Source organism: Trichomycterus rosablanca, chromosome 1, assembly GCF_030014385.1.
Source record: "Trichomycterus rosablanca isolate fTriRos1 chromosome 1, fTriRos1.hap1, whole genome shotgun sequence".
Lineage (NCBI taxonomy): Eukaryota > Metazoa > Chordata > Actinopteri > Siluriformes > Trichomycteridae > Trichomycterus > Trichomycterus rosablanca.
Window position 1 is genome coordinate 79,976,962 of NC_085988.1, and position 17,933 is coordinate 79,994,894.

General features: G+C 39.4%; 1 protein-coding gene across 1 annotated transcript; it reads left to right on the forward strand.

Annotated features, from left to right (window-relative positions):
* The first annotated feature begins 9,727 nt into the window (after nt 1–9,727).
* LOC134324978 (islet amyloid polypeptide) lies at nt 9,728–13,411 on the forward strand. Its single transcript, XM_063006956.1, has 3 exons — nt 9,728–9,807; nt 10,912–11,046; nt 13,231–13,411. The coding sequence occupies exons 1-3, from the start codon at nt 9,728–9,730 to the stop codon at nt 13,409–13,411; spliced, it is 396 nt and encodes a 131-aa protein (XP_062863026.1).
* Nucleotides 13,412–17,933: the final 4,522 nt, after the last annotated feature.

The window sequence follows — 17,933 nt, forward strand, 5'->3', positions numbered from 1 at the left end:
GTTTGGTCATTTTCCTAATTTATCAGAGTGTCTCAGTGTCAACAGCTGCTTATGTTCAGAGTGATACAGTGTGTGGGTTCCTGAGCCGTATCAGCCATGTGCTTATGGGGGTAAAAATGAAACACAACCTAAACTTTAATCATTAGCTGGAGCTCTAGAGAGGATGGAATCACTGACATGAGTACCAGCCTACCAACCTATTATCAGCAAGTTCACAGCTACAGTACATAAACAGCTTCTGAAGCATTATAACTGTGCGTGGGCTTTTTCATTCAGCTCCATTCATCATGACACCAATTCATCACACTCACACCCTCTCATCCCACTCACTCATTCATTCATAAACACACACACTTATTTACTCACTCACTCCCACTCACTCATTTACACACTAACTCAATCACTCACTCATTCATTCATAAACACACACAGACGCACACACACACACACACACACACTTATTTACTCACTCATTTACTCACACACACTCATTCATTCATAAACACACACACTTATTTACTAACTCATTTACTCACACACACTCACTCATTCATTCATAAACACACACACTTATTTACTCACTCACTCACTTCCACTCACTCATTTACACACTAACTCAATCACTCACTCATTCATTCATAAACACACACAGACGCACACGCACACAGACACACTTATTTACTCACTCATTTACTCACACACACTCACTAATTCATTCATAAACACACACACACACACTTATTTACTCACTCACTCTCCCTCACACACACACACTTATTTACTCACTCATTTACTCACACACACTCATTCATTCATAAACACACACACTTATTTACTCACTCATTTACTCACACACACTCACTCATTCATTCATAAACACACACACACACACACACACACACTCTTATTTACTCATTCACTCACACACTCACACTCACTCATACACACACTAACTCAATCACTCACTCATTCATTCATTAACACACGCACACGCACACACACACACACACACACACTTATTTACTCACTCATTTACTCACACACACTCACTCATTCATTCATAAACACACACACACACACTTATTTACTCACTCATTTACTCTCACACACTCACACATTCATTCATAAACACACACACACACACACACTTATTTACTCACTCACTCTCCCTCACACACACACACACACACACTTATTTACTCACTCATTTACTCACACACACTCACTCATTCATTCATAAACACACACACTTATTTACTCACTCACTCACTTCCACTCACTCATTTACACACTAACTCAATCACTCACTCATTCATTCATAAACACACACAGACGCACACGCACACAGACACACTTATTTACTCACTCATTTACTCACACACACTCACTAATTCATTCATAAACACACACACACACACTTATTTACTCACTCACTCTCCCTCACACACACACACTTATTTACTCACTCATTTACTCGCACACACTCATTCATTCATAAACACACACACTTATTTACTCACTCATTTACTCACACACACTCACTCATTCATTCATAAACACACACACACACACTTATTTACTCACTCATTTACTCACACACACTCACTCATTCATTCATAAACACACACACACACACTTATTTACTCACTCATTTACTCTCACACACTCACACATTCATTCATAAACACACACACACACACACTTATTTACTCACTCATTTACTCACACACACTCACTCATTCATTCATAAACACACACACTTATTTACTCACTCACTCACTCCCACTCACTCATACACACACTAACTCAATCACTCACTCATTCATTCATAAACACACGCACACACACACACACACACACACACACACTTATTTACTCACTCATTTACTCACACACACTCACTCCATTCATAAACACACACACACTTATTTACTCATTCACTCACACACTCCCACTCACTCATACACACACTTATTTACTCACTTACTTACTCACCACTGCTCACATACTCATTCATAAACACTTAAACACACTCACTCATACATACACACTCTTACTCACACACTCACTTATACAGTAGTTCAAAAAAATAGCAGTGATTTAAAAAAAGAGAATAAAGCACAAAATCATTATACTAACTTTTATTTCCATAAATGCAAATGCACTGAAAATACTACACTTTTAATTCTAAATCAAAACATTAACTAAATTTAGCCAGTTTGTGTCAATCCTTTACAGAAAATTAAGAAAAATGAATATTAGGCTGTTCAAAATAATAGCAGTGCCAGCATTTTTCTTTAAAAACTAAAAAAATGTATCTATAACATGAAAATTTTTTTGAGGTTTCACTTTACTTTAAATTACTGAACTAATATTTAGTGGCATAACAATTGTTTCTGAGATCTGTGTTGCATGGAGTCAACCAACTTCTGGCACCTCTGAACAGGTATTCCAGTCCAGGATGATTAGACTACATTCCACAGTTCTTCTGCAATTTTGGGTTTTGCCTCAAAAAAACACGTTTCAGATTTCAGCCCACAAGTTCTCTATGGGATTGAAGTCAGGGGATTGGGCTGGTCACTCTATTACCTCAATCTTGTTTGTCTGTAATCAAGATGTTTTGGGTCATTGTCATGTTGAAACACCCATTTTAAGGACATTTCTTCTTCGACATAGGGCAACATAATCTCCTCAAGTATTCTGATATATTTAAACTGATCCATGATCCCTCATATGTGATAAATAGGCGTAACACCATGGTATGAGAAACATCCCATATCATCATTTTGTACCACCGTGCTTTACTGTCTTCACAGTGAACTTTGGCTTGAATTCAGTGCTCGAGGGTCGTCTGACATACTGTCTACGGCCACTAGACCCAAAAAGAACAATTTTGCTTTCACCAGTGCACAAAATGAGCCATTTCTCTTTGGACCAGTCAATGTGTTCCTTGGGAAATTTGAACCCATTCAGGACGTCTTTTTCTTAACAACGGGACTTTGCAAGGAGTTCTTGCTGGTAAATTGGCTTCACTTAATCATCTTCTGTACTCACTGGTAACTTCAGATGTTCCTTGATCTTTCTGGAGGTGATCATTGGCTGAGTATTTGCCATTTTGGCTATTCTTCAATCCTTTCGAACAGTAGTTCCACGCTTCCTTCTGCGTCTTTCAGGTTTTGGCTGTCACTTCAAGGCATTTGAGATCATTTTAGCTGAACAGCCGATAATTTGCTGCACTTCTCTGTATGTTTTTTCCATCTACAATCAACTTTTTAATCAAAGTACGCTGTTCATCAGAACAATGTCTGGAACAACCCATTTTACCCAGTATTTCAGAAGGAAATGCGCTATGACCAACCTGTGCAACATTTGCCACCCTCCTACCTTAAATAAGGGCCAAAATTGACACCCGTTCTTCTGCAGAATGAATGACTTCACCATCTGAACTCCTCACTGCTATTATTTTGAACAAGCCCCTTTCAATCAATGCTTTGATTACTCAGAATGAGCGGCATGCATGTTCTAATTGTTGGGTTTGTTTTGTTTTCATTACTCTACTACACTTTCAAGTACATTTTTTGCTATGTAGAAATATCACTTCTACTAAAAACAGTGATTCATCAGGTTAATGGTGTTGGACTGCTATTTTTTGAACACCACTGTACATACACACTCTTACTCACTCACACTCACATACACACACTCTCTTACACACACTTCAGCTAGTCCACCTTCTGCATGTTTAAGAAATGGGAGGCAACCCATGTATACGCAAGATTAATATGCTACGCGATTTACAGCAGTGACACAAGGCAGAGATGAAGCCTAAATGATGCATTATTCTCCTGTAAGAAAGACACTGGAAAAAAGAGTGAACAATTGCATAAAAGACTCATTGCACTGCAATGAGCAAACATTGATTGCAGTTATTACTGCTAAGAGTGGCAAACCACTTATTAGGTTTCAGGGGGCAATCACGTGTTCACATGGGTGATATAAGTTGTGAATAAATCTTTATCCTCAATAAATGGAATGATGATCAAAAAAGCTGCATTTTGTTTTCTCCTGTTGGCTTTATATTAGATTAAAATTAGCTGGACAATCTGAAAATCTCTTTGTGGAGTAGTTACTAACGGAGGACATTAACAAAAATAATTCTAAGATTTCATGTATTTACATACTTTTGGCTTTTACAATGGAATTAAAAAAAATGTTCTATGCACTTCTTGAGTGTGAAATTCCATCACACAACAGCCACTAATTTACATTTTCTGCATTTAGCAGACGCTCTTATCCAGAGCAAGTTACAGAAGTGCTTCCATAGTAGACATTTTCTTACTCAAGTAGACAACAGTCCAAGGATACAAATCTGCTTAGTAAAGAGGTGATGAAGGTTTTTAATCGTCTTTTGAAGACGTTGAAAGACTCGGATGCTCGGACAGACAGAGGAAGCTCGTTCCACCCCTTGGGTGCAAGTACAGAGAAGAACCTTGATGCTTGTCATTTTTGAGTTCTGGGTGGAAGATCAAGGTAAGCGGGACTAGTAGTTTGGAGGTTGTGTGGTACAGAGCGGGGTGTGATGAGTTCACTAATTCGGGAGTGTCAGGGCTAGCATGTGCTTCCTCAAAAACATGATGTCGGCAAACTGCAGCTTAGGCCTCCTGCCCACTTCCAACTGCATAAGCTTAGAACTGACTGGAAATCAAAAAATGTAAAACGGAATAAATAAAAAAGCAGAAGGAAAAGGTAGTCAGCTCCCAGCCATAGGATACATTCTTGCACTGGTAAAGACTTGAACTAGAGAAGGTTGTACATTTTTTTGTTTAATTGGTGGCACTGGCAGTTGTATGGAGACTCTCATGCAGCCACCCAAAAAAAGGGAGTGAGTTGAATTAAAAATAATTACATACAGCCTGATTACCCTAAACATACAGTGGGAAACAACACCTAAAAATCAAAACAAAAAGTATTGGACATAGCTGAGCCCTTAATTAGAGCCCAAATGTCTAATTTCTCTTAGATCCTCTGGCACTGCCCCCCGTTTTAGACTTGCATCTGTGGATAACAGGTCAGATTCAGATTCAGATTCAGATTACTTTATTCGTCCCCGAGGGGCAATTTAAAGAGCATAAAGGTAGCTTAAGAGCACACACAACTCTCAAGACACATAACAGCACACACAATACAATACAATACAACAAACAGCGTTCACAAATAAGAACATATACAAACTCGTAGATGAATTATAAAGTGCATGCATTATTAAAAATTTGTACTTCATGTAGCCGCATCAGCGCTTATGACCGGTCAGTGTTCAGCATTTAAGAGCTGGACTGCCCTGGGGAGGAAGCTTATCTTCCTCCTCTGTGTCCTGCAGTGTGGGCAACGGAGTCTGCGTCCTGAGGGAGGCCATTCAAACTCAGAAAACAGAATATGAGAGGGGTCCTGTAAAATCCTGCGAGCTGACTTCACAGTCTGCTGATCTCATAAGGTGGTAAGAGAACGAATAGGTTGTTCAATGATCTTTGAGTAGACTTTAACCACATTCAACAGACGGTTTCTGTTCTGAAGAGTGATGGAGTGAAACCAGCACGTGAAAGAGAAGGTTATTATATTTTCAATAAAAGTATAATAGAAAGTGGTAAGAGTGTCCTTACTAGTTCCAAATGATTTTAACTTCCTGAGTAAGTACTGTCTCTGAACCTCAGCATGTTGTCAACAATTGTCCCCAAATATTTATACTCTTCCACAATCTCCACTGTCTCCCCTTGTATGACGGTGGTGACTGCCTCAGCCTTCTGTCTGTGTTTGGAAGAAAAGGTCACTATCATCTCCTTGGTTTTATTTATGTTGAGCTCGAGGCACGAGTTTCCACACCACTCCACAAAACTCTGCAGAGCCGAGCTGTGATGTTGTGTGTGACCAGAGAGCAGAGACAGGAGTACTGTGTCATCAGCAAATTTCACTATGTGGCAATTAGGCTGAGCAGATCTACACTCATCCGTATAAAGGATAAAGAGAAGAGAAGAAAGAACACAGCCTTGTGGAGAACCAGTGGAGGTGATGAGGATATCAGACAGGGAGTTGTTCACCAATACTCTCTGTGTCCTGTTAGTAAGAAAGTCTATGATCCACAGAGTAAGTTGGTGGTCAATGTGGAAGCGTGTGGTAAGCCTCTCAGCTAAAATATGTGGCTGCATGGTGTTAAATGCTGATGAAAGGTCTGCATACAGGAGTCTGGCTGAGGTATTGGGAATTTCCAGATGCTTGTGGATGGTGTTCAGGATGAATATCTTTGCATCATCAACCCCTCTACCAGCCCGGTAGGCAAACTGCAGCGGGTCCAGCATCGGATCAGTTACCCTTTTATAATCCTCTCCATCGCCTTCATTACCAGAGAGGTGAGAACCACTGGTCTAAGGTCATTCAGGACCTTTGGAGTGCTCTTCTTCGGGATAGGGATCACTACTGAGTGTTTCCATATCGAGGGGACTGTACTGCTAGTCATCGAGCTCTGGAACAGATGTTGAAACACCAAGAGAGGATGATTGACGGGTAGAAATTGGATGCGCTAAAGTAGGAGTAAAAGGGGGAAAAAAATACATTAAAAAAAAAAAAATTTACATTTTTTTTTTATGAATTTAGCGTAAGCCTGGGTCTAATATTGCTTGTTTTTGTCCAGGATATGCTTGTCTATATATAATAATAATAATAATAATAATAATACATTTAATTTGTAATGCACTTTACATTTGTGTACAAATCTATGTATCATGTATACTATGTTCAAAATGTTTATCTTATTAATTCCTAATATTTCTAGGATTTTTATAGAGGTGGAGGTTTTTTATAGTTTACAGCAATGTAATCAACTCAATGCTGTGAAGTCACCACCACCAGTGAAGGTTATAATAAACATTAACAATGAGGACACAGGGCACTTTTTGACCTGAGCTGTGGGTTTAAAATCCTACGATGAACCTCTCAATCCCAACCTGCTGCTCAGATGAATATTGAGGGCTATATTTGGAGTAATGTGATGTCAGAAGTGGTTGAGAGGAAAGCCTATAACAGGCTGAGCGTAAACCAGTGACAGTACCACTACCTCCCGCTGCTGCTCGTACCTGCACCCGAACCTCCAGCTACTGAAGGTAAGTGTTGTGTGTTCAGATTTTACTCTTTTAGAACCAGCAGACTCTGATAAATATACCTGTGTTTATTAGCTTGCTGTAATTGACTTTGATTGGTTATAGTAGAAGAAAAACAGTCCATAAAATCAGGTTTGGACTGTGATTTGTTTTTACCCAGTCCTATTTGTGCATGAATATATTGAGAATGTGAATTAATTTAAGAGTTTATAAATAATATAGTATCTTTTTAGCACAACTGCATATGGACTGTATTTATTAACAGTAGTGACTGGTGTAATTGTTACATTTATATTCTTAACATATTCCAATATTTATGATCTTTAAAAATTTTCCTGGCACTGAATAGTTGGAACGCATTAATTTTTACCAACTTACCAAAAAAAAAAGAATAATTAAAATAAGATGAAATACAGTAATAATAAAATCTTTTTATGTCTATCATATGTTTTTTATTTTTACTTTTTAACTATTGCATTTCGTTTCCTCTATCGATGCTGACCTCCACTCCTGACAGAGGAGAGCCGTGACTAACACACGACAAGTGTGCAGTACCAACCGCTTCTTTTCACCTGCACGAGGCAGGTTCATATGGAGATCCGTATTGTGCACAGAGTGTCATGCAACAATCTTCATTATCCTATGTCTCTGTGCGGGCACCAATGATCAGCCAGCAGAGGTTGTAATTGCAGTAGTTGTGAGGAATACCTTCTGGAATTCCCATCCAAACCAATTATTTGAAGTTTGTGAGTTTGAGATGTCAGCTCCAGTATGCTTGCGTGTTTTACTTATGTAACTTTGTTACATGGCCTTCTAATTTCTGGTTAATGATTATGATTGCACACAGCTGGTGATTTAATTTGTTTCTTTCAGTTATCTCCATTGATTTTTGTCAAAAAGACTTTATTTCTTACAATGTAGATAATTAATTAATAAGTTATACAGATCAACATAACTTTTCTTTTTTATTTATCCATTTATTTATTTATTTATTTCAATTGCACATAATATAAATAATATGGCGGCACTGTGGCTCGGTGGGTAGCACTGTCACCTCACAGCAAGAAGGTCCTGGGTTCGATCCCCAGGTGGGGCGGTCCAGGTCCTTTCTGTGTGGAGTTTGCATGTTCTCCCCGTGTCTGTGTGGGTTTCCTCCGGGAGCTCCAGTTTCCTCCCACAGTCCAAAGACATGCAAGTGAGGTTAATTGTCCATGACTGTGTTTGACATTAAACTTGTGAACTGATGAATCTTGTGTAACGAGGAACTACCGTTTCTGTCATGAATGGAACCAAAGTGTGTAAAAATCCTAATAAATAATATAAATAATACAATAATAAAAGCATGTCTTTATTAAAATTTTCTGATCTCATCTGAGTTTGTGAATTCATATCACACGTAAATATTAATATTATAGATATCTAATAAATACAGTTTGCTGCGGTCGGTTCAAGTGGAGAGTAAAAATAAGGTCTTACACACTGTGCCACATCTACAGTGCTGCATTACCCTATTACACTTCAGTTTAAATTACAAACAAATTACATTCTTTATAAGGAGTTCTTATTTAATAAACAGTAACATGTATCATTTTCTGAACAACTTCAAGTTACATAGATCCTGATGCAGCATATAAAAACTATGAAATGCTGTATTTGCTTTTCATCAGAGATAAACAGGGACATCTTGTCCATAGACAAGAACATTCTGCCCATGCTTGTGGAGACCAGCAACTGATTTTTTAAAATTCCATTATTAAATAGTTTCATTTTGTGCATCATGAACACTAGCTGATGTTAGAGATGTCTTAAGTTATTGGATGTTATTTACTGGGATCTTCTGTGGCTTCATGGATACACTATTAGCAACCCCTCAGAGACAGTTTAGCAGAACAACCACTCTCAGGCAGATTTGTTTTATTTTACAAAATGGCTTTTACTGTGGTTTGGTGGAATAAATTTTTTTTATGCATTTTCTCCCCTTTTCTCCCAATTGTTCTTTTAAATTTTTACCCAACTGCATTATGCTTCCTCTCTACTGATGCTGATGCTGAGGAGAGCGAGACTGACACACGTCCCCTCCGACATGTGTGCAGTAGCCGACTGCATCTTTTCACCTGCACGAGGCGAGTTCATATGCGGATAAGCTTTGTGTACGGAGAGACACAGCCTAATTCCATTATACCCTTCACTCTGTGCAGACCCCATCAATCAGCCAGCAATTATTGTAATGTAATTGCATCAGTTATGAGGTCCCTATCTGGCTTTTCCCACCCCGCATGAACAACAGCCAATCGTCCAGTCCAGTCAGATGGCACCACCTGAGCAGCAAGTGTTTTTTCACAATGTGTTACTCTTGTTCACTGTGTTCATGTCATGTTTTGTTTAATGATCAGAAATCATTTAGTGTAACAGATCTATGTCAAGAGAGACCAGAAAGGGGAAGCTACTTTTTTGCTGTACTGTATATATGACACAAGGCAATAAGGTTTACATTATTACACAACAGAAATTTGTGGCATGCAAAGCAGTCTGTATTTTATTTTTATTTAATTTATTTACTTCCTGCACAGAATCCAGTCATGCATCATCTAAAAGTGCCTGTTCTGCTCCTGCTGGTTCTTGTACTGCTGCACTGTGTGACCGCAGCGCCAAACAACAGGTAATTAAAACATTAAACAAATAAAAAATGATATATATTAAAGGTCGATTAAGGTTGAGCTACCTATGAGAAAGATTTGTGGCATAACAACAAAGCTTTACAGTTTTATTACCTGTTTTTGTGCAGTCAAGAAACTCGGACATTGTTGATGTGCTGGTAAGGTCACAAACTCAAGGCCCGCAGGTCAAATCCGGCCCGCCACATCATTTTATGTGGCCCACTAGAGCTTAAAGACGCATGCTTGTCTTAAAATACACTGTAAAATCGTACATAAACTGCATCTCCCATAATGCATGTCGATTTTGTGACTTGCAAAGTGACCGCATCCCGCCACTTAAAAGGCAGACTGCAATCACAGCAGGATACGTTACAATTGCCTCATACACTATGTGGACAAATATATTGGGACACCACCATTTGGATGATTATATATTTAGCCCTGACTCTTCCACAAGTGTAAGACAGCTTTGTTTCCATATGATTTTGGAAGGTTCCCTTGGAAATTTGTGCCCATTGGTCAGAAGTGCATTAGTGAGGTCAGGAATTGATGTTGGGAAAGAAGGTGTGACTCACAGTTGACCATCCAATTCATTCCAAGGGTAATGGGCTTAAGATAAGGGTGAAAATTCAGCTCCACCCTCAACAGTTACTATTACTATTACCAATACTACTACTACTATTACTATTACTACTGCTAATAATAATAATAATTTTATTAAGGCGCTTGGGTGGTGCATTTAGGAGGCACTTTTATCCAGAGCAACTTACAGTACTGTGACAGTATATTGTCTTAGCAATTAAGGGTTAAGGGTTAAGACACTCAAGGGCCCAACAGTGGCAAGTGGTAGGGCTTGAACCAGCAACCTTTTGGTTACTAGTCCAGTACCTTAACCACTAGGCTACAACTGCCTGCTTATGTCTTGGGGTGGGTGGCTGAGGCCCTGCGATAGAGTGATTCAAAGGATACTGGACCCACCGCTTCCCTGACATGCGTGGTGGATTAGCGTAATGGACCACCACTCAAGGGCCATTAATAATAATAATAATAATAATAATAATAATAGTCATACATTTACATATAAATTACCTTCTGTTTGTTTACAGGTTCTCTATCTCCTCTTCTAAGCTGGTGAATGGGGCACTGGATGAGAAAGAATGGATGATGCCGGGTTTGCTGATGAACCCTTACCTCCGGTTTGCAGGGTTACGATCACAGAGAGCACTCAGTACAGTCAACAGGTACGCCAACTACTGTATGTGCTGAGTACTCTGACTGAGGCTCTATTGAGAGGCTCTACTGAGAGTGTTACGTTACAGCGGATCTGTAGGTAGAAACAAAATAGATTGTAGGATTTTTCAAGTACCAATGATGTTACTATATTGTATTTGATCACTTATATCATTTGTCATTAATAACACAATAGGGAAGCTGGTAGAGTGTGTGCCAGGACACACAAGGGTCCTGCTTGGCTTTAATTCTCGCCTTCAGTCTCTGTCTGATCATTCTGGGTTGATAATTAACTGATAATTGGGTTTTCTTTGTGTCCTAAGTTTTCTCCTACCTCCAAAACAAGCCAGTAAACAGATGCTGCTCTAAATTGCAATCTGCAGTCATTGGAACTCTTGGACCCAGTGTTTGTGGCCGACTGCAGATCCACTGTGGCCATGGTCAGAAACAAAATGCCAAAAATAAATAATAATAAACTATAAAAATAAATAATACAAATAATAAGATTCAGGGGACCTGGATTCAATCAGTGCCTCCCGTCACTGCTTGTGAGGAGTATGGCATGTTTTAATCAGGGACTTTGGTTTCCCTTCACTTCCACACACACAACAGGTGGATCTAAACTGACCTTAGATTAAATAAGTAAGTATTTCTGTAACTGTGTGTTGCCCTGTGAAAATTGGCACCCTGTCTGAAGTATATTCCTGCCTTAGTAACATGCCACATACACCGATCAGCCATAACATTAAAACCACCTCCTTGTTTCTACACTCACTGTCCATTTTATCAGCTCCACTTACCATATAGAAGCACTTTGTAGTTCTACAATTACTGACTGTAGTCCATCTATTTCTCTACATACCTTTTTAGCCTGCTTTTACTCTGTTCTTTAATTATCAGAACTCCCACAGGACCACCACAGAGCAGGTATGATTTGGGTGGTGGATCATTCTCAGCACTGCAGTGACACTGACATGGTGGTGGTGTGTTAAAGTGTGTTGTGCTGGTATGAGTGGATCAGACACAGCAGCGCTGATGGAGTTTTTAAATACTGTGTCCACTCACTGTCCACTGTATTAGACACTCCTACCTTGTTGGTCCACCTTGTAGATGTAAAGTCAGAGACGATCGCTCATCTATTGCTGCTGTTTGAATTGAGCTGCTGGTCATCTTTAAGATCTTCATCAGTGGTCACAGGACGCTGCCCACGGGGCGCTGTTGGCTGGATATTTTTGGTTGGTGGACTATTCTCAGTCCAGAAGTGACAGTGAGGTGTTTAAAAACTCCAGCAGCGCTGCTGTGTCTTATTCACTCATACCAGCACAACACACACTAACACACCACCACCATGTCCATTTCACTGCAGTGCTGAGAATGATCCACCACCTAAATAATACCTGCTCTGTAGTGGTCCTGTGGGGGTACTGACCATTGAAGAACAGCATGAAAGGGGGCTAACAAAGCATGCAGAGAAATAGATGGACTACAGTCAGTAATTGTAGAACTACAAAGTGCTTCTATATGGTAAGTGGAGCTGATAAAATGGACAGTGAGTGTAGAAACAAGAAGGTGGTTTTAATTTTATGGCTGATTGGTGTATATGGGGCAGTCATGGGGCATCTATACCATGGGACACTACATACACTTGATAATCATCACTGGCTACAGTAACAAACCAGCCATAGACTTTAAACATGTTGGTGTAGGGCGGCACAGTGGCTCAGTTGGTAGCACTATCACCGAACAGTAAGAAGGTCTTGAGTTTGATCCCCAGGTGGAGCGGTCCGGGTACTTTCTGTGTGGAGTTTGCATGTTCTCCCCTTGTCTGTGTGGGTTTCCTTCGGGAACTCCAGTTTCCTCCCACTATAGAAAGACGTGTTTGTTAGGTGAATTGAAGATGCAAAATTGGCTGTGATGGTGTTTAATATTTAACTAATGAATCACGTGTAACCTATAACTACCTGCACTTTCATGAATGGAACCATGACATTAAAATCATAATAAAATAAACAAACGTGTTGGTGGTTGTTAGTCTGGATCCACAGACAGTGTGGGGCTGGTGAAAATAGATGGAAGAAAGAGGGAAAACTAACAAACATCTAACGAAGTAACAATAATAGCAGTAAAAAAGGAATGTTGACATTGAGTTGCAGAAAGTAGTTTGAAATGAGATCCTAATTGTACGTTTTCTTTAGTCAGCAGCACCACATAGAGAAGAGACGATGTAACACTGCAACGTGTATGACCCAGAGACTGGCCGACTTCCTTGTCCGCTCCAGCAACACCGTCGGCACTGTCTATATACCCACTGACATCGGCGGTAACACCTTCGGAAAGAGAGACGTGTTTCAGTCAATCGACTCACTGCCACTGTAGTGCCAACGCCACCCTCTCTGAAGCTTAATTATGTTTATACAAAACACTGAGCTGCGTAACACATCTGCCCTGCTGATGATGGTTATGTTAATGATGATGATGAGAGTGATTCATCTGCTGTTTATTTCTGTTTCTGGACTTAATGCCCTTTGTTATGAAATACAGTCACGCATCACTGTGTAGATGATAGATGCTGCAAATAAAAATTAGCTTGTCTGCATCATTATAAAAACTCAAAAAGCAAATAATTTGTTTGATTTTGTAATAAAACAGAAAATTGAAATGTCACTTTTGTGCGTCATGTAAACCGATCTATTGTAAAGAGTGTAAACATTTACACTCACACATTAACTCACTCAGTTACACTCACTAGTATGTATGTTTTAAAAAGGACTCTCCACAAATGTTCGCTGGGGTTTTTGGCTGGGCCACTCATGGACATTTAGAGACTGACCCACTTCAGTGTTGTTTTGGCTGTATTCTTCAGGTCATTGTTTTCTGTATGCGCTCTGGAGGAGGTTGTTCAATGATGTTCCTCTTTTTGGCTGCATTTATTTGTCTTGCAATTCAAGACAGTCAATCAGTCTCCCTGCCCCATAGCATGATGCTGCCTCCACCACGTCTCACTACAGAATTAGAATCAGAATCTTTATCTTTCGCCAAGTAACAGATGTACAAGGAATTTCTTTTGGTGCAGGTGTCAACATACACCGATCAGCCATAACATTAAAACCACCTCCTTGTTTCTACACTCATTGTCCATTTTATCTGCTCCACTTACCATATAGAAGCACCTTGTAGTTCTACAATTACTGACTGTAGTGTATATGTTTCTTTGCATGCTTTGTTAGCCCCCTTTCATGCTGTTCTTCAATGGTCAGGACTTTCCCAGGACCACCACAGAGTAGGTATTATTTAGGAGGTGAATGATTCTCAGCACTGCAGTGACACTGACATGGTGGTGGTGTGTTAGTGTGTGTTGTGCTGGTATGAGAGGATCAGACACACCAGCAATGATGGATGTTTTAAACACCTCATAGTCACTGCTGGACTGAGAATAGTCCACCAACGAAAATTATCCAGCCAACAGCGCCCTGTGGGCAGCGTCCTGTGACCACTGATAAAGGTCTAGAAGATGACCAACTCAAACAGCAGCAATAGATGAGCGATCGTCTCTGACTTTACATCTACAAGGTGGACCAACTAGGTAGGAGTGTCTAATAGAGTGGACAGTGAGTGGACACGGTATTTAAAAACTCCAGCAGCACTGCTGTGTCTGATCCACTCATACTACATTCGAAGAGCTTCTACATGGTAAGTGGAGATGATAAAATGAACAGTGAGTGTAGAAACAAGGAGGTGGTTTTAATGTTATGGCTGATCAGTGTATGTACTATATATCTAATTAAAGAATAGAAACTGTATATACTACTGTATATACGTATAAACATAGAATAAACAATTAATTGCATAAGGCACGAGTGATGTGCACGTGTGCATTCTGTTAAAGTGGAGTTCTAGGGATGTCTTTAGCTAGCTAGTCAGTGCCAGCTAGCTTACAGTTCAATTTTCACATCATCAGACCAAACTCTAATGTCATATGCCTTTTACTCAATAATGGCTTGAATCTTGCTTCTTCTGCCTCTGCAGCAGAGTTGGTTTTCTATCCAAAAGGACTTTTGGAGTTCTGTTAGAATAATGGTAGAGTTCCTTCTTACCTTCCTGACCATAGCCCTACTTAACTAGATGCCCAGTTTGGCCAGACAGCCAACTCTAGGAGGGTTGAAGGTTGTGCCTAGCTTCTAGCTTCAAAATAATTGAGGCCATCGTGGTCTTGGAAACACTCAAAGCTTTAGATATTGTTTTATATTATTGTCATGATTTATGCTTTTATGTTAGATCTAGGGCAGATGTTCAGTGGTTAAGACATTAAACTGTTGATCACACGGCTGCTGGCTCTAGCCCCTCAGCTACCAAGTTTCCCTGAGCAGTGCACCTTAACCCTCAATTACTTGCATTGTCTTCGGTCAGTCAAAGAAGGAAATACCAGCTATTAGGGCATAGGGTGTCCTAACTTTTTCCTCACAATAAATTTCCATTTTTGTTCATTACATTTTACAACTTGAGTTTAAAAGAAATTTCTTCAGTTTTATTTGTTTAGTTATATAAGCTCCATCTCTCAATACTGTTCAAATGAAGCTCAAATGTTCATTTGTTTAAATATGTTCAAAAAGACAAAGGTTTTCATGGGGTGTCCTAACTTTTTCACATGACTGTACATTGTAAATAGAAGATTTCAGCTTATGATTTTTAATTTTAGTCAAAACCTTCCCTTTGCATTTATTTATTTATTATTTATTGGTGGCATCTTCTTTATTTATAGAGACATTTCTAGTAGCTGCTGATCAGAGTTGCAAAATGATTTTTGGCATATAGTGGGCCCCCGATATTTTCACACAAGCATCAAGTCAGAACAATGTACTCTGGTCAGCAAAAATACAACTTGTAGCAATAATACTTTATCATGTTCAAAGAATATGTGGTTGCCAAAATGATCCCAAGAACAGTATACTTACAGTGAGCGTGGAGATGGTAACATAATGACACGGGGCTTCTTCTGCATGGGTGTCAATACATGTTATCAAAGGAAACATGAATGAAGAAACACATCAAATATAAAGCCAAAAAAACTCAAGATTTTTTTTAATGCATTTTCTCCCCATTTTCCTCCTGATTTAACACACTTAATTTTTTGTCTTCCGCTGCTGAGAGATACCAGACTGCATCCAAGGAGGGCACGTCGATGTACACGCCTCTTCCGACACGTGCACAGCCCTCCTCTTCTCGCCCCTGCATTCTGCACAGTCGTCTCTTCCGCCAATCAGGGTCCTTACACAGCGTATGAAGACCCACCCACCCACACATAGTCCGGCCCCCACCCTGCAGATATGGTGGCCAATTAATATCTGCTGCAGGCACTGTCAATTATGCCTGCCGGATGGCGCCCAGCCGACCGATGGCAACACCGAGTTTCGAACCGAGGAGTTCTGGTGTGCTAGCGGATTATCCCGCTGCGCCACCTGGGCTGCAAAACTCAAGATTTTTTAAACAGATTTGTATCAGCAAAAGTCCTTACATACCCAAGTCAATCTTAGCTAGCCTAGCCTTGCCTAGCCACAAAAAATGTTGAGGTTTTGAGATGCAGTGCCATTTTTATTCAAAACATAACTTTATGCACTATTTTTCTTACAAAAAGCTGAACCTTTTTTTCTAGAGTAGTAAAAGTACCAGTGCTTTGGTAGGCCAGGAATGGATGCTGCCCAGAGGAAATAAAAAGTGAAATAAATAGCTATGAGAGCCAAAAATAGAACAAACACAGAAATGTGATTGAATCAATCAGACCAGCGGGGCGGGGGCAGACATCATATAACCACCGCCATATCAACAGCACAGAGTCCAGAATGAGGAGAATTTTGATTAAAGTTTAGCTCGTAAATTTTACACATTTTCATTGTAATCTGCATGTGGTTCTGCAAACCTCAACACTGCAAAACCAAGCTGGTTATACCCTGGATATTTTAAATGTCTTGTAAAAAGTTATTTTCTTGTGAGTATAAACATATATAAAATATTAAAATATATTATTTCGATGGCTACATGCTTATATGTTTAATGTTGATTATATAAATAAACCTTTTGGATAAATTGAAATATCTATTGCAAGCCCGGACTAACGTCAGTGTCAGACTTCACAAAACCAAACCACTGGTTGTGTATTGTGTGTATGAGTGTGTGTGTGTTTGTGTGTGTGTGTGTGTGTGTGTGTGTGTGAGTGACTTCAGTGTTATAAGACACAGTATTAGACTAAGGAAAGTTAATTAAAACAAAGCACGTTTTGCAAAACAAGTTCATAAGAAATGTGGACTTATTTGATTTTATATATTTGATTCAATTGAATTGTTTTCAATGGGTGTCCATAAACTTTTGCCCACATAATGTACCAAATTCTTAAATGTACCAACGTTTTGATCCTTCTAGAAATATTTTTAAACAGGAGAAATCCTTGTTATGAATCACTTGTGGTCCCCGGATTCTCTGAACTGAAGTTTAAATTTGTAATGGCAGGTATAATGACTTTTGACCTCTTGGTACGCTGCTTGTTTTTAACCCAAGTGCATCCAAGGGCAAGTGTCCATATATTGCTAAATATATTACCGAATAATTGTTGATTGTGACTAATTGATCTGATTTGCTCATTCAGAGATCTATGAATTTACATATTTATCACCTTAAAGGTTAAAAACTTTATAGCTTTATAATGGAGTGACTCTTCCCTCCATTCCCCATCCATATATCTTCCCTTCAAAACTCTTTCAAAATTATTTAATTAATAGTTGAGTAGCTGTAAAGCTAAGGCAACCACATTTCTGAATTAATGTGGCTCGGTGGATAGCCCTGTCGCTTCACAGCAAGAAGGTCCTGAGTTCGATCCCCAGTTGGAGCGGTCCAGGTCCTTTCTGTG

What these genes read in the sequence shown, in the direction of transcription:
- LOC134324978 (XM_063006956.1), top strand. Translation starts at nt 9,728, where the DNA reads ATGCATCATCTAAAAGTGCCTGTTCTGCTCCTGCTGGTTCTTGTACTG. An exon ending in ACCGCAGCGCCAAACAACAG is followed by an intron (nt 9,808 to 10,911) that starts GTAATTAAAACA and finishes GTTTGTTTACAG; the next exon opens with GTTCTCTATCTCCTCTTCTA. An exon ending in GCACTCAGTACAGTCAACAG is followed by an intron (nt 11,047 to 13,230) that starts GTACGCCAACTA and finishes CGTTTTCTTTAG; the next exon opens with TCAGCAGCACCACATAGAGA.